Source organism: Nothobranchius furzeri, chromosome 5 (genome assembly GCF_043380555.1).
Source record: "Nothobranchius furzeri strain GRZ-AD chromosome 5, NfurGRZ-RIMD1, whole genome shotgun sequence".
NCBI lineage: Eukaryota > Metazoa > Chordata > Actinopteri > Cyprinodontiformes > Nothobranchiidae > Nothobranchius > Nothobranchius furzeri.
The window spans coordinates 29,721,188-29,748,177 of NC_091745.1; the positions used below are offsets into that span (position 1 = coordinate 29,721,188).

Sequence of the window (26,990 nt, forward strand, 5' to 3'; positions counted from 1 at the left end):
CTGGTGTGGTGTGTTTCTTACGGTGGACATTCTCCTGGTCCCCCTTCAGGCCCTGGATGATCCCAGTGTAGGCCTCCAGACAGCCCTCTCTCAGCTCATTCAGGTAGTCCACCATGTCGTAGTCCGTCTGAAACCACATCACATGAGCAGGAAGTCGAAAGGACAGTCTGGTGTCGGGAGTCTGAGCTTACCTTGTCCACTTGGGCTTGTGAGGCCTGCTGAAGAGTGTCCAGGACAATGTCCAGGTACTTCTTAAACTCCCCTCCAATGGCCAAAGCGATGTCTCCAAATGCCGAGAGGATCTGAGGCTTGACTGACCGGTGGACGTTCTCGTTCTTAAACACAGAAGTAAGTCGTTAGACGAGTTAGGAGGCGTGTGAATGAAGAGGGCAAAAATAAATCATGGACTGGGTCGCACCAGAAACTGTTTCAGACACAAACCATTAGAAATCCACTTGGTGGTTCTAAATGAAATTCAGTGATGGATTATTGTTATATTACTGATTTATCATCAAGAAATGTACAATTAGGTTCCACAATAAAGCTTCGCTTTTGTTTTAGGTTTATTAAACTTGCAGTGACATGATTCTGATTCAGCAACACCGCAGGAGAATCCAGATGTTGGGCTGTCTCACCCCCAGGTTCTCCAGTAGCAGCTGCATGATCTCGTCACAGTAAGGCAGGATGTTGGTCTGCAGAGCTCTGCAAAGGTCACACACCAGACCCACCGCAGCCAGACACACCTACAGCAACACACCAGAAACCATGAAAACCAATTCTAATTTACTTTGCATCTGCTGATCTTGTTGAGGAGTATGTTCTTGTTGTCACAAGGATGACCAGAGGTACCACAAAAAGGCTCAGAGGAAATCCTAGGACTGGGCCTCCCTACCTGGTATTCAGCGTAGTTTTTCAGTCCGATAGCCAAGAAAGGCTTGAAGGCTTCCATGTACTTCTGGAAGTCGCTGCCCAGGACTGGAACAAGCAGCAGGGAGACCGTGAGAACCACCCCAGTAGTTCGAGTTACCACAGCAACAAAAGGTTTGTACCTTCAACCAGCGTGGACACGGCCATGAGAGCGTCCTCCTGAACGCTTCCAGATCCTGCCGTGCTCTGAAACATCCGCAGCAGAGATGCCATCACCACATCAGAGATTTGCAGTGCGTCCTGGTGCTGGACCTTCCGGAGAACGTTCTGCAGGGAAACAGGAAATACTAAGCAAACCACCAGAATAAAAGCATGATTTAATCACAGCCCAGATGCATAATCTTACCTGCAGAGTGGCACAGAGCAGCGACTGCAGGTCGTTGAACTGGATTCTGTCCGAGGTACTCTGGATGTGAGACTGCAGACAGGAAGTGACATTGTGAAACTGAGTAAATGAGCCGTTTTACCCCCCCTGTAAAAACATGACCACGCTCCAGTGAGCACTCATCACCTCCATCTGCAGGACCTGCTGCAGCCGCTCCATAATGACCAGTGTGGTTTTCTGGACTGCAGGATAGCAGTCCTTAGCACTGTTCTTCACAATCTCCATCAAAGCCTCATAGGCAGCTGAACGCAGGTTGTTCTGATGTCCATCTGGCCTGAGATACAGAAACACTCGGCTGCTTCACACCAACACTATAGACAAATAGAAAGTTGCTGCAGGGCAAGAACCCCGTCTCCAGCCATTATCCAGAGCTGTTTGTGATTTTAGCTAACAAAATAAAACCTAGAGAGTAGGGCTGACATACCTTTCACGGTAATACCGGTACAATGTTGGGCAACGATAATGAAATATCGTGATAGGATAGAATGGGTAAAATGTGCTTGCGCAGTGCCTTTGTTCTCATACGCACATGGCGGAAAAAGCATGGCGACGACGGAGGAGAAGGGCAAAAGCGGCTCGTTGAATGAAACTGAATTTGTTTTTAAAAAAGGTGCAACTTCAGTGGTGTAGAACTGGTTCTGTTTCCGCCCGTCAGATACCCAACAAAGCACAAGTTTTTGTAGAACATGCAGGCGGGCCGTCGTGGCGAAGGGAGGAAACACCACAACCCTATTTCATCATTTGAAGCAGAAGCACTTTGTAGAGTACAACAAAGCTGTTAAAGCACGCGAAGAGGCGTCCCCTGGTAACACCAAAGAAGCCGACTCAACAAACAGAGCTGTAGTGAAGCATCAATGACGTCGACGGCAGATCCGGTAGTCAACGCACCGCGCCCACTTGTTGCATCCCCAGGAGTTTGTAAATAGAGGAGGAATCTGCCTGTTTTTCCTCTAGTTCGCCCTCTTCTCCACCTTAACTAACATCTCCGCCACATACCGAAGACCCGGAACAATGTCCGTCCGTTACTAGATTCCTTTCCTGTTTTGTCCGCCTTTGTCTCCCGGCAACGGACGACAACTTCCGGGGTAAGATGCGCTGCTTCGTCTCTACCGCAGATGTAGGACATCACCGGGAGCGTTTCTCCCTTCATAAAGGAGCTTCTTTCAGACATTAGGAGAGCTGTTTTGGTGGTAGCAGTCTCTCCTCCGTGCTGGTCTGTTTGCTGCTGGGTGTTTTTGGTTTATTTAAACTTGGTAACTTGAACTTAACGTTGGTAAAGCTACTGTTAGCATTTTCGCTAACAGCTTCTTGCGTTTGCATACGTTGTGGTTTAGAGTTCATCTTTTTTGTGGTGCAGATCTCCCTTTTATTACAATTAGAGTTGTGGGGTTTCGGTTTAGTTTAACCACCCAGTTTAGAGTTTGGACCTTTGGAGATCCTTATTTTGGTCCAGAACCCAGTAATCTTTGCCCAGTGGGACATCCCTACTTATTTGTACTTTGTTTTAATTCCCCACAGGCAGAATTAGTTTTATTATTCCCAACCTGTGGATGGAAAGATTTATGATTTTTTGTAGTTGTAAATAAACCTGATCATCATTTTAACTTTTAAATCCCGTTATTGTCCCTTCCTTTTTGCACACAAGCCAAACTCCCCAGGAAGAGTCGTAACACCACTCGCCTCACACACATAAGTGACCAAAACAAAGCAGCATGGAGACACTCCGTCTCCAACCACCTCTCAGGCAGCAGCCTGCACTCCCAAGTTCCACACGTCACCAGAACATAACCAACCAACACAATACAAGCAGTGTTATACAAAATGGAAGCCTGTAGTGTTTATTCTCTTACAGTAAGAATTTATCAAGTTTTTTGAGGAATTTAGTTGAGATTTTCTGGTTTTTATTAATTGTGCAATAGAAAAATAATCGCTAGATTAATTGTCTAAATAGTCATTAGAATAGTCGACTATTCGATTAAATAATCGTCAGAATAATCGTTTTAAAAATAATTGTTTACCCCCAGCCGTATTAAACAATCACCGCAGCTATAAATAGCTGCACTCCGTATGACTAAAGTAGCAAACGCTGGGGAGAACTAACTAACGCAGTGCCGCATTGTTTAGCCATGGATATGATGCCCATTCAGAGTGTGGAAAAAGGTTTCACAAAGATGCTTAAAACATTTGCCGGGGGGGGGGGGGGGGGGGGGGGGGGGTCCACGTGCTCAGTCCCGCAGCACTTCTTTGTGAGGGAGGGGCTGGTTGCACACGTTCCGTTGCCATTTCTTACCAGTATCAGCTGATGAAGGGCTCTAGTTTCATTGCGCCGTTCATGTCAGCGGACATGGTAGGGTCGGGGAGGGGGGGCGGGACATGATGCTTAGCCTGGCGGGTGGGCAAGCAAAGCCTGGCATGCCGCCAGGCTTATAAAGTGATGGGGGAAACCCTGATTTGATTCACGCTACAAGCTGCCCACCAAGAAATACTTCTCTAAAGTCGCTTTGTCTGCTTTATATGAAGAGGTTCGTACCGAGGTGTCAAATGCATTATCGTCTGTGGAGTTGTTTGCGTCCACCACGGACATGTGGTCAAGCCGAACATAAGACCCCTACATGAGCCTCACAATACATTACGTGGACAAAACAAGTGCCTTGAAACAAGTTTTTCCCCCGAGGACCATACCGGTATAGGCAAAGGCCTAAGAGTTCCTCAGCTCGTGGAATCTTCAGGAGGAAAAACAGGTGTGCGTGACAACATATCGCGGGGCCAACGTTGTGAAAGCTGTCGCACTCAACTGGACCAGACTTTCATGCTTCGGACACCGCCTGCACATTGCCATAGGTAAGTTGATTAGAATGTCAGATGAAGCATTTCTTAATCTTCTTCATTTAAATTAGGACTGCACAATATATCGAAAAATCATCATCATCGGGACAACAGGACGTGCGATAGGCCCATCGCAAAGCACGTCAAAAACGGCGATAAATGTTTGGTTCAACATTTCCATACGTGTCATACATCAACTTATTGTAAACCAGCTCTGTTTTTACGTGGAAGTATTATCTGACCAATCAAATGTAGCCCTTCTGATATGCGGCCAATCAGATGAGTCTGTTCACGTAATACGCCCGCCCCCTACGTAGAGCCTTAGGATGGGTGGAAAGCAACACCCGAACTGAGTTAGCGGCGCCGTTCCCTTGTTCGTCATGCTGGCTCAGAGCAACGAACACACTTTGTGCTGAGGTTTCTGGAATCAGCGCTGCTTTCAAATGTGAACGTGAGTCCGCTCGGTGTCGTTAATCACTTTTACCGGGCTGACTCCGACACGTGCCGGTGAACCAACCCACCTTCATGTCGCTAGTGTTCCACCGGGTGGTAATGTTAGCCCCAGGCTCCGGTTAGCTTCCAGCTAAAAGGCTACAGCACTCTCCTCCCAGTCCCACCCTGCTAAAGAGGGCCTGGAAAAGTTCCCCCACACATCAAAGTGATTTTTCATTTATGAGCTTTTATAACCTTGTTAATCAGGATAGTTGATTTGCTGCTGCACATAAACTGTCAGTCAGAAGCTCTGCTAGCCGGTTATCTTAAGAGGAGCTAGTTCAATTAGTTAGCTTGTTATCAGAATCATAGTTGCAGTTTCACCATCTGAGCTGCTTTTTAACATCTAGGTAAACTTGTTCCATTTGGGGTTAAAAACAAACGTTTTCACATATTTTCCATGTAGTTTTTTGCCAGTTCCTCTTCTGAAAGGTAGACAATTGTTTTTCTCTTTCCCTCAGAAAATCTTAATATTCTCCTAGTTTGGCCCAGCACAGTTCACTTCCCAGTTACAGCAACAGCGTTATATCATAACCCCATAAGTGGAGAAAATGCTCAGTAGCAATGAGAGAATTTGCTGTTGCATGTAAGTGATGTTAACTATTATTTAACATTTAAACTTATTTTCTGATTTTTTTATTTATTCTAAAAACCCTGGTAAGGGATGTTTTTCTGTATTTGGAGGATCAGAAAAAGTTTTATGGTGGAGGTGATGTTTTAAAGTCACTGAGAAACTGCATGCATGCAGTTTGTTGTTTTGCTGCTAATACAGTAGCAGCTGCACCTGCTAATACAGTAAGTTTTAATGAGGATTTTCCTTCAGCACGATTACAGATATTTACGAGTTTTACTCGTTTCATGCTCGTTTTCATCAAAAATGCTTTATCCGTACGCTCATCCCTAGCTGTAACCACCCTGCCCTGCCTCCTCCTCCTCCTTGCTGCCTGCTGGCTGTGATCACAAGCAACAACAGAGTAGTTACCGCTGCTTTTTCAGGAAACGGTGCAAAAAATAAATAAATAAATAAAACTTGGGATCTTGAAGGCGTGGCACTGGGATTTCAGCCGTGGCGACGCCTATGTAAGGGAAACACTGAACACGAACGACATTTAACAGCTGCTTACTCCAATTACACCGTTACTGCAGGTCACACACAGTCACTTTCACACGTTCATTTCTCACGACTGATCAGCAGCTCTATGCTCAGTTGGTCGGTTCTCTCCAGCTCCTTGTCTCAGTGGTCGCGCATAATTATATAATAGAAGTATATATGTCATTAGACGACTACTGCGCCAGGATTTACCCCAAGTGCTCTATAAGCCTGGTGGGTCTACAGGCCTTGCTTGGCCCTCTGCCAGGCCAAGCGTCCACCCCTGCACAATACTTTAACATTTAACGTATCAGTCAAACAAGCCCTGACCTTTGACCTCAGAGTTGCTGCTAAACTTTGGATTGTCTGTGAGCTGACAAATACTAAAAGTCAGAACTGCTGCTGTTGTCGTTTTAAGTTCCTACAGAACCAAGTTGTGGGAAGATGATACTCTGGTCATTTGGACTAAAACAGGAAGTGGTCACATTACATCTTTGGACTTTACCGGTCTGTGGTCTCAAGGAGCTTCTGGACAATGATTTCAAAGGACGAGGACAGGCAGTAGGTGCTGGGCTCTTCCTGGTCCTCTGCTGCGTCAGTGGCTTCATATGCAGCCTCAGCCAGAGATGAAAAGGCCTGAAGGACCAGAGAACACATGTTGGTGTGTTGCATCGACCCCGAGGAGGTCCTCGAGTCAGAAATCGGCACCAATCCATGATCAGCAGGTTCATGCTGTATTTTTATAAGAACATGATGTCTAACAGAGCAGATCCTTAGGAACTTTTCTCCAACCAAAATGTTGTGATTTATTTCAGTTTCACAATAAAGTGTCCAAAACCAGGCAGGAAGTAATTTAGTGATTTGATTATTTTAACCCAGATAATAAACCCCAAAAAGCTGCAGAGTTTAAGTTTTACCACGTCCATGTAGGATTCCCTTCACTGCAGTTTGAAAATGTTTAGATGCATAAAAATGGATAATGTCATAAAGCCTCTACAGAACAAATAAACTGAAGTATGAATACAAGGGGATTTTAACAAGTCATAATTTACTTTTCTGATTAGTGTTGAAAAATAAACAAGAATTTGAGCCTGGACTTATGTTCAGTCTCAGATGGACAGCTGAGGAATACTTTTTGGATGTTCCAGCTCACCCAGCAGACGTTGGAGGCCACCCTCGGCTCCGCCCCTAGACCCTCAATCAGACACTGTAGCAGGGGGGCCAGATAGACCTCATTGATGGCTGCTTCTGGTAGCAGCTCACAGATCCGCCCCACCGTCCAGGCAGTGGTGTCTCTCACCACCACACTGGGGTCCTTCATCAGCTCAATCAGGGTCGGCATGGCCTGATTGGAGAGGAGAGCATGATCAGAATTCACTCACAAAAACTGAAGGTATATGTCGGGGGTCGGCAACCCGCGGCTCCTCCATCCATCTGATGCGGCTCTCTGTGCTTGTAAAATAATGAATGGATATTTAAATGAAAAGCTTTATATTTTACTGCATACATTTTACATCTGTATGCCAATTCTAAATGTAAAGATTGTCTGCGTAAACCTGAACAGGTCCAACCCGGTCTTACTGTGAGACCGGGTTGACGCGTCATGCTTGTGCGTAATCATATCGGCGCTTCCTGAGCTGAAGAGGATGTGAGATTCTGGGATTCTCCTCAGACGGCTCCTGGATGTGTCGCCACATTGGACACAGGAACAAGCGCTATTCAGCCAAAGTTTCATAATCAGGGAACATTTTCTAAGTGACAAGTCTCGCTTCAGTGGGAGGAACCTTCCCGCATGCGCTCTGGTTCTGCGACGTGCTCCAAGCCCCTCTCCACATCTTCAGCTCGCTGTGGACCTTATGTAGTACATGCTGACAGTGAGCTGCGCTGAGCGGTGTCCAGCTCAGATGTTCAGATGGGAATCGTTTCTTGAGTGATTTAGCTACATCTGCGATGTGCGTAGAATAAAATGTCAGTTCGTCTGCATGCGTCGGGGTAATTCTTTCTATTCTTTCTCCGTCAAAATAAACGGTCAAATACGGGAACTGTCTGGCCAACACAAGCCCTGATTTTAACGGTTTTCTTGTGAAAATTGTTACAAATTAAACTTGATCAACACCAGGCACACTGCGCCGTTATCTCTGCCACTGTAAATGAGGGAAAAACAAAATGATCGGATCCTTTTCTGACCTTCCCCACCTACAAAGCTTAATTACAACAATCAAACGTGACAGAGCCTGGATTTGTATTCTGAACAGTCTAAACATGTTTTAAAAAGAAACGTACGACAAAAGTGGCACCTGCTCAGTAAAACCACCAACAGGGTGAAAAATATCTAAATATTGTAGGCAGAGACGGGCTACAACTTCTGGATCCACTTTATATAAATTGTTTTATTGATTATCTTATGAAAGATAACTTTGACGTACACTAGCGACCGGTACCGGCTGCCGTCACCTGTTGTGAGCAGCTCTCTGCTGTCTGAGGGTAGGCCCCGCCCACAACGCCGCGGCTGCTGTGGCTCCCAGTGTTTTCTTTACTGTGGGAAACGGGTAATAATGGTTCTTTGATGGGAACAGGTTGCCAACCCCTGGTCTAGAGCTTTAGGTCTGCACCTGAATGACGAGGGGCTTGAGCTGGTTCAGGTCGGGTCCCTCCAGGATTGAGCCAAAGGCCATGACGGAGGCGTCACGGTAGCGCCAGTCGGGGTGTTTGATGTTCTCTTTGATGAAGGGCAGAACGTGAGGAACCACGTCGTCCTCGCAGCAGGTGGCCAGCAGCATCAGACACACACCTGCAGCCTTGCAGGGGTTCCAGTCATCGTCGTCATCGTTCTCATCCTGCAGAGTTTGAAAAAATTTAATTTCTCATAAACCACAGTGAAGTCACAAAACTAGCAGGAGCACACAGAGAAGTGAAAGGTCAGCACCTGCTTGGTCAAGGTCTGAGTCAGGATGGGGACCAGGTACTGAAGTGCCCCTTTAGCATAGAATTTACTAGTGTGCTCGGGGGGGCGCCCCTGCTCCGAGGCCTGATGGGCAAGAGGAGAAACGAGCAGTCAGTGAACGCAGCGCTACACATCTGAAACGAGTCCTCAAACTGGAAACAGACCTCTGAGGCCTCAATGGCCAGGTCCATCTCCTCGTCACAGACGTTGGACCAGAACTCAATACCCTGCAGAGCCACCTCATCAATGTCGCTCTTCATCGCCTCAATAGTGATCTGAAACAAAATTTAAAAAACATGTTGGAAAACAACCGAAATTAGAGATTCAGCTCTACTGAACTTTGTGCAGCAGCAGATCATTAAACTGGAAATGTCCAGGCTTATGACCCTGCCCTGTTCCTGGCGAGGAATTATCCCTGTTTACACCTATTGTCTTCTGAATAAATAAACGATGAACCAGAACATCACCCAAGTGGAACGCTGTTGCTCACCAAGACTGATGAAAATCAGGACAGGACTTTAAACTCTTTGGCCCAAAGAAACGACCTCAGATTCATAACTTTTGCCTTAAACTACACTCAAGTGTTCTTCTGTCCCAACTAATCAAAGCAAAACCACAAGTTTTGTTCTATAGAACCAAATATTGAGTGAGTTTATTACCGCAAACAGAGCAGGCCCCATGTATGTCTCCATGTACTGATAATACAGAGACATAATCTTCACCAGGTTCTGCAGAGCTGCCACGCGGACCTGCATGCATCATAGACGACAGGACGGATCAGGATAAGACCTATAAACACGATCCAGCTCACAGCAAGAGATTCAGTTCTCATGGTACTCACTCTGGTGTCAGGACACTGGGTGGCTTCACAAACCACCTGCATGATGAAGTGCCTCTCCGTCTGAAAACACAAACATCATCATTTATTCACAAATGCAGATCAGAACTACATCCCTGACTAGGGAACTCCAACTATTACATCAGACCCTCACCTCCTTGTCAAAGTTGGCTTTGGTGAACTCCAGTGAGTTGAGCAGGGCATTGGTAGCAGCTAGCTTCACATTGTTACTGGGTTCCTCCTTCCTCATGCCCTGGATGATGGCCGTCAGGATCTGGTTGGCATTTTCCTGCAGCTGCTCAGGGTCCTAAAAGGAACAAAATATGTCAGGAGTACTCCACAGACAACAGCGTCAGGCATAGGCTGCAACAGTCACAAACCAGAACTGGAATCTGGTCTGGAGTCTGCATGTTACAGCTCCGGTGCGTCTGACTGTAAGCGGTTAGAATCAGAACCAGAAGGGTTTTATTGTCATTTGTGCGAGAATCACAACATTAGGAAATTGCTGCAGTACTTGGTGCAAGAAAAGACAAATGATAAGCAAAAAATTCAAAATAACCTTTTGGGTGCCAGTTTTTTCAAGAAAATATTAAATTTTGACAGGACCTTTTCAGGGGGTTGTAGCTTGAAAATGGTAAGAGATAAAGGTAAACTGTCAATGAGAAATCTTCAGTAGGACCCAAAGTTTGTACAGAGAGCAAATGCACTCATCCAATTTGCTTATTAGGATGTCATCGGGTTGCCGTATTGGCATTTGGGAGTCAACAATTATAAATTTTGGTGGCATGATTGTAGTCAAAGAAATAATCAGTTTCATGATTACACGATTATTTTACACGAACTGATTTCACGTCTGTATTTACATAAATCACACACACATCTTATACATTATTGATAAAGGCATGATTACATTCTATAAATGTTCTGAACACTTGAAAAATATTTTGTTCCTTTTCAGAGATTTTGTTTAGAAAAGTTTACCCTGCAATTGATTTGCAATGTTGTTCCATCTCCACAAATAACACAAGCCTGGAGGAGTTCTGCTGTGTAGTGGAGTTGGTAATGCTAACAGTTAGCTTCTACTAGTTGAGACATTCTCTCCAGTTTCCTGGATGCTAAAACAGCCTTCCACGTCATGAGTCAAGATGGGCGAGTCCATGAATGTTAGGCGACAGTGTGATGTAGATCTGATTTTAACAGTTTCACTGTCTATTTTCTATCAATAGATAATGCAGAAGATAGGTGTAGGAGACTATTTTCATGTTCAGCCTGCATGAAAAACTCAGTGACTGATTATGATCAGAAATAATCATTAAAAAGGTTTTTTCAGTGTTTCACACATTTAGTAATATTTGCCTAATAGCCTTTTTTGAGTTTCTGTAAAAACACAAAAAGGTTTAACTGTTGACAACTGGTCAGGACATCATCATGAATTAAGATGCTAAATTCCTACTAGTGCAGTTATTATGAATATTAATTATTACTTAAACATAATTTGTACCTCTTCATTATCTTTTTAAATTTCATCAGTAAGAATATTATTTGGATAAATTATAGAGCAGGAATTACAGATGTAACGGAATGAAATGACTGTTTTCCACCAAGTCATTCCCCCTCTCCTCTGACACAGAACTAGTCTGCATGATATATGGCCTCAAGGTCTCATGCATTTGCTATAAACTGCTTCCTTTCCAGCCCAAGAGCTTCTTGGACTCTCTTTAATATATCAAAGAACTCTATTTTTAATAAGCTAATCAGTGTTCGTCAATAAGATGTGACCAATCCGTGAAATCAAAATATTAATTACTTTATTATAATCCTATAGAATATAATAAGTAATATGACTTTAAATGTTTCCACTAGGACTGATCTCACGTAGCGTTAAGACATAACACTGCTTTTACTGATCCAATCAGATTCTGACAGACCTGACGGAGGCGTGGGTTTGGTGGTGCTTGGTAAATCTGTCATCTTTTCATTCGACCATAAACCAAAACATCCGAAGTATAAAACTATGCCCATGTCATCTTTAACGCCAGTTCAAAGCATTCGAGAGAACACTTGAAGACGGAGTGGCCAATCCGTAACTTTCCTCTTCAGCTGAAAGAAGCGACAAGCTGGAAAACCTGTTGCTGTTCCACCTGCTGCAACGGTTCCTTTCAGAATAAATGCTGAACTCACTGACCTTCTGGGTCCATCTGACGCTGTTAACTAACTGTCGCTTTTTACCTGGAGACAATCCAAAGACTAGTTTGTCGTACTGCTGACGCTGTTTCATCGGCTCCGGTACTGAAAGAGGGGTCCGAGGACCTGGCATTCTGGATCTGTACGGAGGTCTCATTCTAAGGGTATGTGTGGAGCGACAACATGGCGTCGAATGTGTTTATGAATCTCCTAATGAAAGCTTAGCGCGAAGACATCACCTTCATTCCCACCAGAACTAATCGTTTCTTCGGATTTGCTGGTTCTGAACAACATTCCACACTACAACATTCTCCGTCTCATTCCACCCTAGTTACACCATACATTTAGTGTTTAAGTTAGTCTAGTTTTAATTTGTTTAGTACTAAATCTTTAAACTTTTAAAACTTGACTCTCTTCTGTTGTCTCCGAGTTAATATGAAGTGTTTACATAATCCCTGCAATGAAAAGTTCCAATCGTCTGGTTAAACAGTACCCGCAGATCCATAAGGTTGATTCCATATTTCCTATGGAATCTCATGTCTTATGGTCCAATAAATAACATGTAAATTGACTCATTACACAGAGGTGTAGTTGATTAAATAATAAAATGGCTTGTTGTACAACCTGTTGTATGTTGACAGACGCAGTGGGAAATGTAGAACACCACAATATGAACTAATGTTGCCACAATTTGTCGACTCGTCACGATGTCGACAATTAATGTAATAGTCAACTTGCAGTTTATTTTATACACATTTTATTTTTTTAGCTCAGAGGTGCATGTGCAGTAGTGGCCCACAATCAACCTTTGCCACCGAAGAAAGAAAATACAGCAAGTCGGTAACGTAGCTCTAAGGTTTTGGAATATACAAAGACAAAGAAAAGGCATGTAGAGTACAAACTCCGCAAAGTGAAACTCCTTTTACAGAAGCACATCGGCAATGCACAAAGAGCTTAAAAGGAAGCACGTCATGGCGGAGAACAAAGAGTTGCCTTTTGTTAGCTGCCAACATCAACAGAGAGTTATTTGTATTCATAGGTGTAGCAACACCAGTGGTGGTGGCGATTTTATAGGGAGCCTAAGTCACGCCCATCTACTTCCGGACTATGGGTCCCCGGAAGAATGATAAAATGAATGCAAGTTAATGAGTCTAAAAAAGTTATTTTCTAATTCCATTTGTTTCGTGCCATGGATTTCACATACGACATCTAAATTTTAAAGGACGCATCTTGATGCCAAGAAAGCGCTCATTTTCGAACAGGGGGAAACATTACTTTAGGTTTTGTGTGAAAATAGGTCCAGGATTACAAATGTGCTTCACAAAAGTGACGTCATCAAACCAGACAGAGAAAAACAGAGGGAAAATGGCTTTAAGTTCAGCAAACTTAAAATCCTTCCTTCAGGAGGAAAAAGCCACCATAAATATGGCCATGTGGTAAGTAGCAGCTATTTTAGGGGAGAGGAGATTCTGTGGTGACAGTACAGGCCAAAAGTTTGGACACACCTTCTCATTCAATGTGTTTTCTTTATTTTCATGACCATTCACAAAGGGGCCTGTTCTATTTTTCTCTGAAATGAGATCAAATCAGTGCTTCTATGGGTTGTCTCTAGGGGTGCTCCGATTGATCGGCCACAGATAATTATCGGCCGATTTTCCTGCAAAAGTGTGTGATATGTGATCGCCGATCACTGCCTTTCATTTCCGAACTGGCACTGGCGCTTACTCTTCCCAGCCGGTAGTTCACCCTTCCGCTTCTCCCCGCTTAGTGCGCATGGCGGCAAACCCGCAAAGACAAACATGTCTGCTGTGTGGAACTTCTTTACGGTGTGCGAGAGTGATATTAAGTTTGCGTCTTGCAACACTTGCAACGAAAACATATCCCGCGGAGGAAGCACTTCAAAAAAATTCAACACAACGAATTTGATCCGACATTTAAAGACTAAACATTTGGTGGAGCATGGTGGGTTTTTGAGGCTCACCGCAGACAATGAAAAGAAGCCTGCTAATGCAGCCACAGTCAGACGGCAGCTAACGCAGCTGACGCTTGGAAGCACTTGCCCATGCGAGCGCGACAGTCAAAAGGCTAAGCAAATTACCCGTAAAATCATTTAATTTACTGGACTAGATGACCAGCATTTTTCAGTTGTGGAAGACCCCGGATTCCGCCGACTACTAACCCAATTGGAACCTCGCTACATGCTACCGGGACGTAAATATGTCGCCGACGTAGCCCTTCTAGAGCTCCACCAGTGTATTCTTTCATCGAGGGACTCCTTAAAGAAAGCGTCTCATGCTCTGAGTTTCACAAGTGACATTTGGAGCTCAGATGTCAGTCCTGTGTCAATGCTGAGCTTAACAGCTCACTGGATGTATCTGAATGTATCCTTGGATACTCAATTTGATTTAGGTGGTGATGTGAGATATTGACTTTTTTTGCACTATTTTTAGCCTAAAGAGAGCCTTAATGTTTTCAATTTCTTATAAATTGTTACCCCCAAATTCCACTACCTCCGCTCCGGTCCGCCCCCGCCTTCCGCAGCCGCTCGCTTCCGAACTCAATTTTTACTGGTACCCGCTCTACAACGGCTCCGCTCCGGTGCGGAGACCTGAGGTGCGCAAACAAGCATGCGCGGGATTTTTGAGATCTTGCGATACAGTCCGAGCAATAAACGCGGAAGTTAGATCCAAACACCCGTTGTGTGGGAGAAGCATCGAAATGAACTGTTTAATCTGCCCATCATTTGTGTTGAGAGATCAGCAGTGTTTGGATCTACAAAGTGTGACTACTTTGATAGTAGAAACTGTATTTATGGCTTACTTTTGTGCATTTAAACTTCAGCCACCATTGATAGTTGTTAAAAGTTGTTAAACCTGTGCATATGAAACAAAAAACCCCTTTTGTTTATCGATTTATTGTGAAAAACGGAAGTTGTGCTTGCTCCTTTTCCTGTTGGCAGTTGTGATTTCTGTCCATTGACTGCGGAGGTGCTCCGGCGTCCGGCGAAAATAGGATTGATTCTATTTGCCGGACGCCGGAACAGAGGGTGGCGCACGGCGCCGCACTGCCGGAGCACGGCCGCAGTAGTGGAATTGCTCTGATTGACCACAACGGGACCGATTTTGCTCCGGCGTTCGTGTCGGAGCAGAGGTAGTGGAATTTGGGGGTTACTGATATTACATAATTTGAAGTGAAGTAAAACCTTTAGGTTACTATCGTAACCCCGGTTCTCTGAGTAACATGAGTGAGATGTCTCACTATGGGATACGCTCCTCCGCGGATTCCTCAGAAGCACTTATCTCAATACGCCAATCCTGATTGGCCAGTGACCGTGACGTACGCGTCCCCTGCTACTATAAGTAGCAAGCGTCCCAAAGCACGCACTATTCAAAATAAACATTTCTTCTCGCTTCGCCCAGCAAGAAGGGTTGTCTGGTGAGACATCTTACTCATGTTACTCAGAGAACCAGGGTTACGATAGTAAGCTAAAGTTCTCTTTCTTAACATTCGTTTCGATGTCTCACTATGGGATATGGAGACTCCCGTATTGCCAGACAGCTTATCCAGCGATCACCAACCTACAAGGGTACGTCTTGGCCCGCCAAAGACCCCACGCTCAGAATCGTGCGAGTCATTGCAGGGACCGAAACATCAAGCTTATAGAAGCGTGCAAATGCAAGTGGAGAAGCCCACCTTGCTGCAGCACAAATCTCCTGGATTGACAGCCCCCGAAAAAGGGCCCAAGAAGCAGACAGGCCCCTAGTAGAATGGGCCCTGAGCCCTACAGGTGCCTTAATGCCCTGAGAGGAGTAAGCCATAGAAATAGCCTCCACAATCCAGTGGTAGAGCCGCTGCTTTGTGACGGGTTTCCCCTTACAAGGCCCACCCCACGACACAAAAAGCTGGTCCCCCCTGCGAAGGTTCTCCGTCCGATTAACATACTCCTTGAGCGCGCAAATCGGACACAGCTTGTGCAACCGCTCCTCCTCAGGAGAGGAGAAGGGCGGTGGGTAGAATGCTGTGAGGATAATAGGAGAAAAGGAGCCCACTAACTAAGGCACAAAGGCAGGGTTGGGCTTCAGGGACACCTTCATGTCACCTGGTGCAAACTGGGTGCAGGATGGGTGCACAGAGAGAGCCTGTAAGTCACCAACTCCCTTTCCAGATACCAAAGCCAGGAGTAGCACCACCTTAAGAGACAGGATCTTAAGGTCCAGGCCGTCCATAGGTTCAAATGGAGGCCCAGAGAGGGCCGACGGCACCAAAGACAGATCCCATGAGGGCACCAGGGGTCGAGACACAGGGAGAAGCCTGCGTGCGCCCCTCATGAAGCTACACACCAGGGGGTGTTAACCTGCCAATTTCTTCCCAAAACCCAAGTGTCGGGCGGAAAATGCTGCTAGGTACACTTTAATGGTGGAGAAAGCCTTCTTCCCATTCAACAAGTCTTGCAGGAAAGACAGAATGACGTTCACAGGGCACTGGAAGGGTGAGACCTCCCTGCCCCGACACCAGGCTTCAAACACCCTCCATTTACAGTCATATAGGGCCCTAGTGGAGGGGGCCCTAGCATTCTGAATGGTTCGAATGACTGCCTGGGGCAGCTCTGCTGACCCTAGCCCGCACCCCTCAGGGGCAAGGCCCACAGGGCCAGCCGTTCTGGATGAGGGTGGAAGATTGAGCCTCCCGCTTGGGACACCAGGTCCCTGCGAAGCGGCAGTTTCCAAGGTTGGCCCTCCAGGAGCTGGAAAATGTCTGCCACCCAATGCATGGCTGGCCAGTATGGGGCCACCAGAATGAGAGTGTGGCACTGGGTTCGTACCCTCAGCAAGGTGGGTGGTATCAGGGCCACCGGGGGAAAAGCGTAAAGCAGTCCCCGTGGCCAGTCGTGTGCCAGCGCGTCCACGCCGAGTGGAGCGTCTCGGTCGCGCAGGGAGAAAAACAGTGGACACTGAGCATTCTCCTTGGAGGCAAAGAGATCCACTACGGCTGTGCCGAACCGGATCCACATCTGTTCCAACACTGCTGGATGCAGGCTCCAATCCCCGTACAGGGGTGTCCCTCTGGACAACAGATCTGCCCCCCGATTCAGAACACCCGGGACGTGGGTGGCTCTGATTGAGAGGAGATGCCTGCTGCACCATAGGATCAGTCTGCGTGCCAGCGTGTGTAACCGCATGGAGCGCAGCCCCCCCTGGCGGTTTATATAAGCCAGTTGTGGTGTTGTCTGTTCTCACTAGGACATGATGGCCGGAGAGAAAAGGCAGGAAGCGCCTCAGGGCCAGAAAGGCCGCGAGGAGTTCCAGATAATTTATGTGTGTCCCCCAGAGCTCTCTGCTCCACACACCCCTGACAGAGCGACAATCCAGGAGCCCCCCCCCCCTCCAACCTGACAGGCTCGCATCTGTCGTGACCACTTTCCTCACGAGAACCAACCCCAAAGGCACCCCCTGTGCCAAGAGGGAGGGGTGACGCCAACAGCGGAGCGCCGCGACGCATGCTGCAGAGACCGTCACCCTGCGCGCTCTGTGGCGCACTGGAGAGTCCCAGAGAAGCCACCCAGCGTTGAATATCTCTCATGTGTAGACGGCCGAGTGGTACCACTGAAATAGCCGACGCCATGAGACCCCAAAAGCCTGAGGCATAACGCAAACCGCACCGAACTGTGTAGGCAGAAGCGCGCCAGGCAGAAAGAAAGCGCGTTCACACGTGGTGCCGAGAGACAGGCCGTGAACGCCCCTGAGTCCAGAGACAGACCTAGAAAGGTTATTTTCTGGGAGGGGAGTAAAGCGCTTTTCTGCCAGTTTGTTCTGAAACCCAGACCACACAAGTGATGGATCACAACCAGTGTGTTTGACGTTGCATCCTCTCTGGACTGTGCCAGCAGGAGCCAGTCGTCTAAATACGTGGCCAGCCGAATGCCCCTCCCTCTCAGAGGGGCGATCGCCGCCTCCGTACACCTGACAAACACCCTTGGGCTCAGCGAGAGGCCGAATGGGAGCATGGTGAATTCGTAACACACTCCCTGAAAGGCAAACCTCAGAAATTTCCTGTGTGGAGGGTACACAGGAATATGAAAGTATGTGTCCCTTAGGACGATTGAGGTGAACCAGTCGTTCTGGTTAATCAGACGCAAAAGGGATGAGAGCGTGAGCATTTTGAATCTGTACTTTCTGAGGCATCGGTTCAGGGCTCTCAGATCCAGGATCGGGCGAATACCGGTCCCTCCCCGTTTCGGGACCAGGAAGTACCTGGAGTAGAAACCACTCTGAGACCGATCGGGAGGCACAATGCATATCGCTCCCTTCTCTAGCAGGGAGGAAATTTCTCCCTCAAGGATGTGAGCTGATGTCCCCTGGGCGTGGGAGAACACTACGCCGGAGAATCGAGGAGGAATTGAAGCGAATTGGAGCCTGTAACCTCTCGAAATAGTTCTTAGCACCCAATGTGAAGCAGAAACCGCTGTCCATTCCTCTCTGAGTGGAGAGCGGTGACACAGCCGTGACATACGGAGCAGCAGCTCCCTCCAGAGGTTGTGGGGCGGTGGTGCTCGTGGCAACCACTGTGCATGCGCGGGGGCTTTGTGCTTTGGTGGCCCTGGCGTACGGGGACAACCCGTGGCTGGCGGGAAAGTCCGCCAGGGGCCGCCCCCGCCTGGAACCGCTCATGGGCAACATTTTTATTGATTTTTGCTGCGCCCTTGACATTCTGTCTGGATGCGGCAGCGAACTCTTTAATGCTTCTTGAGCGTGACATGTTTGTAAAAAACAACGTGAGTGCTTGTGGCGTGTGTTTTGAGCCGGCACAGCCGGTTGCACGTCCTGGCCCCACCCTGAACCGCTCGGGGACTCTGCCGGAGGGGTCCCGTGAGGGGGGGAGAAAGCACCATGGCAACATCGAACAGGAGGAGCTGGCGAATGGGGAACGGGCAGCTGCAGCGTCGGGAGGGAAAGAACTCCGTCAGGCTGCTTTCTTCTTCTTTCTCACCTGCTGACTGCCGGGTCGGGAGGGTTGTCCCGGCTGCGGAGCGGCTTGGTTGCCGGACCTCTGGGGCCAAACTGGTCGAGGCGCTGATCCCGAAGGAGCTGGTTGGACTGCTTGAGGCTTCGGGCACTTTGGGACCCGTAACTGAGGCTGGGCTCGGGCAGCTGCCTGAGGAAGGGTCGGCCGAGCCGGCAGAGCAGGTGAAGGCTTACGGGGAAGGCAGAGTTTAAGGGCTTCATCCTTTCTTTTTGGCCTCACACCATTGCTGCATTGATGCCAAAGCAGAGCCAAAGATGCCTTCAGGCACGACTGGCATGTCCAAAATGTCCTTCTCTCCATCAGAGAGGTTGGTGAGGTTCAGCCATCGTGCACGTTCCTGAAGCACCATCATGCCCATAGCTTTAGCTGTGGCCTGGACCGTGCAGCGCTGCACACGCAGGCAGATGTCGGTCAGTACGGTGATTCCCTCCCACACCTCCGGGTCTGGCTTCGTATTCATGTCCTCACAGAGCTCGGCTTGGTACGCCGAGAGCATGGAGGAGACATTCAAAGCTTGGACTGAGATGGCGGCAGCCTTGTACGCCCTCTCGTTCAACGCCGACTGGAAGCGGTCAGCCTTTGTAGGAAGAGCGGGAGCCCTGGAGGAAGTTGCCGAGAGCCGTGGGTGCAGGTGGGCTGCGACCAGCGAAGCATGCCAGCCTTATCCATCCCCTCGAAGTCCAGCGAGGAGGCTCCTTGGACAGGAGACCTGGAGCTGAACGGGTGTTTGTCCCAGGAGGACCTTACTTCTTGGAGAAGCTCCGGGAAGGCGGGAAGGAGGGGCTTTGCCGCCCTTGTGGTCTGAGGCAGCTTCTTTCCCTCGTAGCGGGATCTGACAGCTTAAGTGACCACGGTGGGCCAAGGGATGTTGAGCCTGGTCGCAGCGCGTCGGCAGACTGACTGCATGTCCAGGCGGGCAGCCGGAGAAACCGCTCCATCCCTGGGAGAGGACGGAAAGCTAGGCATGGAGGCCTGAGCGATGGGGAGAAAAACGTCGTCATCCACGTCCTCCTCTGAAATGAGGAGTTCCGAGGTGTCCTCGTCGTCTCCGTAGTCCAACTCCAACACGTCCTCGATGGGGTGGCTCGGACCGGCCAGTTCGAGCTGTGAGCCCCAGCTGTGTTCGGCACACGGTTCCGGCTCCGGGAGGGCATGTTCACCGGCGTCCCCAGGCGGTGGCCCAGGGGCCGGCAGGCAAGGGTCCTTCCCCGACAGGCTAGCTTGGCGCGCTAGCTGCCGGCGAAGGCTCTTCAGGGTGAAGCAAGCACAGCTCTCACATGACCCGGGGACTTCCAATGCTAGCTGGGCGTGTTCCAGCCCCAGGCAGCTCGAGCAGACCTTGTGCGGGTCTTTGCTCGAGATTTTGTTCCCACAGGTACAGAGGCGAGCTCCTATGCCGTCGACTCCTCTGGTGGGAGGAGCGGCTTCCATGTGGGCTAACTGGTGTGTTAGCAAGAGAACGAACAGGTGCACTGGAGTGTGAAGCTGCTCGCTATGCCCCGAGCCTATGGTGAAGGTCAGGACGGAAGGACAGTAACGTTCGGCGACGGAGAGATGATATTAGCTGGCTCCGTCTGTGAACAGTTGAGCTAACTTACCTGAGAGATAAGCAACCACCGAAGCGAGAAGAGGTGATTGAATGGTGCGTGCGTTGGGACGCTTGCTACTTATAGTAGCAGGGGACGTGTACGTCACGGTCACTGGCCAATCAGGATTGGCATATTGAGATAAGTGCTTCTGAGGAATCCGCGGAGGGGCGTATCCCATAGTGAGACATCGAAACGAATGTTAAGAAAGAGAACATGTTTTTTCTGAATTAATATGTAACACATGCATTAGAACTCACCATAGCTAAATGAACAATTTACAGCCAATCTATGTAATTGGCATCGGTAATCGGCTGATCGGCCATGATCGGCCTCTTGGCTGATCAGTATTGGTGATTGGCAGATTAAAACCTGATCGGAGCATCCCTAGTTGTCTCCACTCTGCACTAGAAATATTTACTTTATTATAATGTTCACTGGAATGCATCTTGATGTTCTTAATAAATTAAATCAAAGATAATGGTCAGTAATGCCAAATATGTAAATTTGTGTTTCAGTCATTTTTATGATTCATGATGGCGGTGCGCGCATGTTCAGTGGCTCTAAGCTCTCCAGTTTGGTGCTTGTTTTTATTGTTTTTGTTTTTATTGTTGCTATGTGAATCCATGAACTTTTGCAACGTCGTAGTCTCGTACAGTCAACAGGACTTAATTGATGTGGGTCTCAAATACAGTTTGTGTGTCTCGGACAACTATCATCGGAAACACAACATCCAGGAGGATATAGCAAGACCGGCGGGGTCTCTGTGGATCGTCTGTGCGCCCTGTGAGCGGAGAAGGAGACGGAGGGAGAGAAAGCAAAAGAGGGGATGCAGGGCTGGCTCAGAAGCTAGGCTACGTAAACAACCGCATCGGCCAGCACTACCAAGCCTCTTTCTGTCTAACGTCAGATCCATTATCCAGAAAATGGACGAGTTGGAGCTACGGATTGCCACCACGAGTTTTACACGAAACTGCAGCATTATCTTTATTACGGAGTCATGGCTTCATCCGATGATCCCTAATGCTGCAGTCGAGCTGGCAGGCCGCACGCTGCACCGGCATGACCGCCACAGTGACTCAGGTAAGAGCAGGGGGGGCGGGCTGTGTGTTAACGTGCACAACGAGTGGTTCTGCAACAGCCGCACCATCTACACACAATGCTCTCCTGATGTGGAGTTTCTGGTGGGCTCATACAGACCCTTTTACATCCCGAGGGAGTTTACAGTAGTGACTGTGGTGGCTGTGTATATACCACCGGAGGCTAACGTGGGCACGGCCCTCAGCCTCAATACCATAAATAAGCTGCAGCTTACGCATCCTGACGGGGTCTTCATTGTTGCTGGAGATTTTAATAAAGCGTGCCTAAAAACGGTGCTGCCCAAATTTGTCCAGTTTGTCGATTTTGCCACCAGAGGGAAAAATACCTTGGATCATGTTTATTCAAACATCAGAAGTGCCTATAGAGCGAAATCCCTCCCACATCTGGCTGGATCTGATCACCTTTGTCTGTCCCTCACTCCCACTTACGTCTCCCTGCTGAGGAAAAGTAAGCCCCAAACTAAGATAATCAAAATCTGGCCAGAAGGAGCCATCTCACAGCTACGTGACTGCTTCTCCTCAACTATTTGGGACTTATTCTACAGCCAAAATCAACAGGAGCTAGGGCTGGGGGTAAACGATTATTTTTAAAACGATTATTCTGACGATTATTTTATCGAATAGTCGACTATTCTAATGACTATTTAGAAAATTAATCTAATGATTATTTTTCTATTGCACAATTAACAAAAACCAGAAAATCTCAAATAAATTCCTCAAAAAACTTGATAAATTCTTACTGTAAGAGAATAAACACTACAGGCCTTCCATTTTGTATAACACTGCTTTTATTAGGTTGCGGTTGGTTATGTTCTGGTGACGTGTAGAACTTGTGAGTGCAGACTGCTGCCTGAGAGGTGGTTGGAGATGGAGTGTCTCCACGCTGCTTTGTTTTGGTCACTTATGTGCGTGAGGCGAGTGGTGTTACGACTCTTCCTGGGGAGTTTGGCTCGTGTGCAAAAAGGAAGGGACAATAACGGGATTAAAAAGTTAAAATGATGATCAGGTTTATTTACAACTACAAAAAAACATAAATCTTTCCATCCAGAGGTTGGGAATAATAAAACTAATTAAAGCTGCAAGCAGCGTCGTTTGGCCCTCGCAGCTCCGCGCCGCTCCAGCCTGGCCGGCAGCCAGGGGCACCAGGGCACGTCCCCGGAACAGAAACGTCCACCACCCCGACACATGAAACCACTAACGGTCACCTCGTCCGCACCTCACCCTGACTCAGCATCCCCTCTGAGCCCACCATTATATTGCACGTCTCACCACTAGGGCATACTCTATCTTTGCCACACTGGTGGTGTGATGACAATGACCAACTTTAATGCTATTCTGACCACGTTTTTTAAAGTTATCGAAGGTTAAAGTTAACTAGGGGCGCTGTGACCAACTACAGAAAGGTCCCATTGAGGTCAGCTTTGGTTGACAAAGATGGTTTTCTGTTATTTTGGCATCAATCGGACGTTGTGTGTGTTATCTAAAGCCAGTGAGCTGAAAGGGGCAGAGCTACAGGGATTTGAACCAACAACTCCGATGTGTTTGGTTCAGTCACGTGATGTCACAAGCCAAGTATAATGCCATTCTAACCTTGTCTTTAGAAGTTAATAAAGTTTGAAACCATCCAGGGGGCGCTGTGACCATTTACAACTAAATGCCCTGTAGTCTGGGGGCGGGGCTTAGGTGATGTCAGCTGTCCACATTGTCATTGTCTTCAGATGTGGTCAGTGATCACACAGACAAAGTTTGATATAGATCTGATCATGCACATGGGAGTTATTAAGTCAAGTAATGTAATGGCGAAAGGTCAAAGTTTGAGACTTAGCCACGCCCACACCTTTCAACTTTTGAAAAATCAGACGGTTGGATTTTTTCCCCTGTGTCTTAAGAGTATATAGCAGAAGTTTAAAGGCGATTGGTCAAAAGGGCGACAAAGCATCACTCTCCAAACAACGTGTGCGAAAACCACTAAATCGCGTACTTGGACCAAAATGGCCGACTTCCTGTGCGACTTTGCACTTGGCTCCAAGAGACTTTTTTGTAGGACCTGAGACACCACATTAGTGTACCAAATTTCGTAATCCTCAGTCAAAGCATGGCTTGGGGCTGTTTGATAAATGGTCCTAGGGGGCGCTATTTCAGAAAATAGGCCACGCCCACAAACTTCAACTGTCTATTTCTCTTGGGGGTCAGAATATGATCACTCACCAGCAGTTTCGTAGTGATATCACCATAATTGAAGAAATGAGAGGCAAACGTATTTCCATGGCGTGATGGCAATTTTCGCCATGCTCCCAAAGCCCCGCCTTTTTTCGAAACCTGCCAGTACTGGAAACCAAGTGACCTCAAGTTGTCTACTGCTATTTGCCAGAGATTCCTGCTGATTAGGTAAAAGGAGTCCAGTAGGAAGCTGTGAAAAAAAGAGTGGTGTGGCGACAGGTCAAAGTTTGAGGCTTAGCCACGCCCACACCTTTCAACTTTTGAAAAATCCGACAGTTGAATTTTTTCCCCCTATGTCTTAAGAGTATATAGCAGAACTTTGAAGGAGATTGGTGAAAAGGGCGACGGAGCATCACTCTCCAAACAAAGTGTGCGAAAACCACTAAATCGCGTACTTTGACCAAAATGGCCGACTTCCTGTGCGACTTTGCACTGGCTCCAAGAGACTTTTTTGTAGGTCCTGAGACACCACATTAGTGTACCAAATTTCGTAATCCTCAGTTAAAGCATGGCTTGGGGCTGACAGTTTTAATGGTCCTAGGGGGCGCTATTTCAGAAAATAGGCCACGCCCACCGGATATTCACATCAGATTCTTTGGGGGGCCGGACTAGGATCACTCACAAGAAGTTTCGTGACGATATCTTTAGAAATGACGAAATGGGAGTTAAACGTAAGGCCACGGCGGTACGCCTGACTTCGCCGCGCCGCCACAGCCCCGCCCTCTGCCGAAAACTCCCATAATGTGACGCCAAGCAACCCCCACTTGTCTTGAGTTACCAGCTACAAATTTGTGGTGATTAAGTGAAATGGGGCAATTTGGGACCTTTCACAGTAAAACTTGACCTTTTTGGTCCTGAGGGGGCGGGGCTTGTGTGATGTCATCATCCGACCATTCAATTTACTTTGTGGGTGGATGACGAATGACCACAGAAAGTTTGGTCACTCTATTCCATTCAGCTATGAAGTTATAGTAATTTAAAAAATTTTGGCGAGAAGTCAAACTTCGAGGCCTGGCCCCGCCCCTTCAACATATACGAAAACTCAGAATCCTTGTCTCATTTTGTTCGCCCATCCCTTCTTAGCAATTTTACACAATTTTTAAGACAATCGTGCGAAAAATGATCGAGCAATCCAATCAGAAACGGACCCTAAAAACGGCAAAAACGGCCAAAAATCGCCATTTCAACCCAAAATGGCCGACTTCCTGTTTGATATCGACCATGCTTGCAAGAGACTTTTCTGTGCGGACTGTTGAGTACTACAAGTGTACCAAATTTCATAACTGTATGATAAACTAAGCTTTATGGAGAGGTTTTTTTTTTTACTTTCTAGGGGGCGCTGTTCAGCCATTTTCTTTGCGATTTTTTTGGGACCTTTAAAATATCAAAATTTTCACCAGGCCTGACATGTCTGCAAAATATTGTGAGTTTTGGGGTATGGTAAGGTCCCAAAAAAGCCATTCAAAGCGGGCTAAGAATAATAAATAAAAAGAAAGAATAAACAGAGCAAAAACAAGAGGCCTTCGCAGCGCTTTCGCTGCTCGGGCCTAATTCTGCCTGTGGGGAATTAAAACAAAGTACAAATAACTAGGGATGTCCCACTGGGCAAAGATTACTGGGTTCTGGACCAAAATAAGGATCTCCAAAGGTCCAAACTCTGAACTGGGTGGTTAAACCAAACTCAAGGTGATATTTTACACTAAACCGAAAACCCACAACACTCTAAATGTAATAAAAGAGAGATCTACACCACAAAAAAGATGAACTTTAAACCACAACGTAACAGCTTATCCAAACGCAAAAAGCTGTTAGCGAAAATGCTAACAGTAGCTTTACCAACGTTAAGTTCAAGTTACCAAGTTTAAATAAACCAAAAACACCCAGCAGCAAACAGACCAGCACGGAGGAGAGACTGCTACCACCAAAACAGCTCTCCTAATGTCTGAAAGAAGCTCCTTTATGAAGGGAGAAACGCTCCCGGTGATGTCCTACATCTGCGGTAGAGACGAAGCAGCGCATCTGACCCCGGAAGTTGTCGTCCGTTGCCGGGAGACGAAGGCGGGCAAAACAGGAAAATAATCTAGTGGTGGATGGACATTGTTCCGGGTCTTCGGTATTTGGCGGAGATGTAAGTGAAGGCGGAGAAGAGGGCGAACTAGAGGAGGAAAAACAGGCAGATTCCTCCTCTATTTACAAACTCCTGGGGATGCAACAAGTGGGCACGGTGCGTCGACTTCCGGATCTGACGTCGACAAATTTTTAGAATCGAGCCGTCGACGTTGTCGAGGCTTCGCTACAGCCCTAACAGGAGCACACCGATACCGTATTTTCCTACATTAGGACTGAGTGGAAACTGTGACCATAAACAAACGGATCAGACTGTTCCCAAACCAAAAACCCTGGATGACTAGTAAGGTGGTCCTTGTCACTATGCATCGTTCCTCCCTGCCTCAAAACCGCCACTATAATTCCCATTGCTAAGACGACAGCAGCAGACACTCTGAACGACTACAGGCCGATCGCACTCACTCCAATTGTGATGAAGTGCTTTGAAAAACTGGTCTGCCAGCACATCAGGGGTAGTTTGCCACCTACCCTAGATACACATCAGTTCGCCTACAGGGCTAATCGATCTGCAGACGATGCTATCAACATAGCACTTCACACTGCGCTGGATCATTTGGAGCACCAGGGAAGCTTTGTGAGAATGCTTTTCTTAGATTTCAGCTCAGCATTTAACCACATCATTCTGGAGATCCTGGTCCAGAAATTGGCTCATTTGGGATTTTCCAACTGTATCTGCGGATGGATCAAGGATTTTCTCACAAACAGACCGCAGTCTGTAAGACTAGGCCCTCATCAGTCCAGCAACATCACCCTCAGTGCTGGTTCTCCTCAGGGATGTGTAGTGAGTCCACTCCTGTTCACACTTTATACATGGGACTGTGTTCCGATCCATCTCTCCAACACCTTCATAAAGTTTGCGGACGACACCACCGTGGTTGGGCTCATCTCTGGAGGGGATGAGTCAAACTACAGAGATGAAGTCAACAGACTGACTACCTGGTGTTCAGTAAATAACCTCCTTTTGAACACCAAAAAAAACCAAAGAACTCATCTTGGATTTCAGAAGGAACAAAGCTGATCCAGAACCTCTCTACATCCAGGGGGACTGTGTGGAAAGAGTTCACTCCATGAGGTTTCTGGGTGTCGTGGTCTCTGATGACCTCTCCTGGTCTGCTAACACCACGGCAGTATCAAAAAAGGCTCAGCAGCGTCTCCACTTTCTGAGGGTGCTCAGGAGGAACAACCTTGAGGAGAGACTGCTGGTGACATTCTACAGAGCCACTATTGAGAGCATCCTAGCATACGGGA

At 47.3% G+C, this 26,990-nt stretch overlaps 1 protein-coding gene and 1 pseudogene across 1 annotated transcript in view; both read right to left on the reverse strand.

The window, feature by feature from the left end:
- kpnb1 (karyopherin (importin) beta 1) overlaps window positions 1-26,990 on the reverse strand; it is a 36,412-nt gene that overhangs the window by 1,377 nt on the left and 8,045 nt on the right. Inside the window, exons 5-19 of the mRNA XM_054734203.2 lie at window positions 9,657-9,809; window positions 9,506-9,565; window positions 9,324-9,413; window positions 8,829-8,939; window positions 8,647-8,748; window positions 8,333-8,557; window positions 6,874-7,065; window positions 6,226-6,356; window positions 1,439-1,586; window positions 1,274-1,345; window positions 1,050-1,194; window positions 893-975; window positions 636-743; window positions 192-335; window positions 22-127 (exon numbers count right to left, since the gene is read on the reverse strand). Of these exons, the coding sequence (XP_054590178.1) occupies window positions 22-127; window positions 192-335; window positions 636-743; window positions 893-975; window positions 1,050-1,194; window positions 1,274-1,345; window positions 1,439-1,586; window positions 6,226-6,356; window positions 6,874-7,065; window positions 8,333-8,557; window positions 8,647-8,748; window positions 8,829-8,939; window positions 9,324-9,413; window positions 9,506-9,565; window positions 9,657-9,809 (1,870 nt within the window). The remainder of the gene's footprint in view (window positions 1-21; window positions 128-191; window positions 336-635; window positions 744-892; window positions 976-1,049; window positions 1,195-1,273; window positions 1,346-1,438; window positions 1,587-6,225; window positions 6,357-6,873; window positions 7,066-8,332; window positions 8,558-8,646; window positions 8,749-8,828; window positions 8,940-9,323; window positions 9,414-9,505; window positions 9,566-9,656; window positions 9,810-26,990) is intronic.
- On the reverse strand, window positions 16,091-18,909 carry LOC139069930 (uncharacterized; annotated as a pseudogene).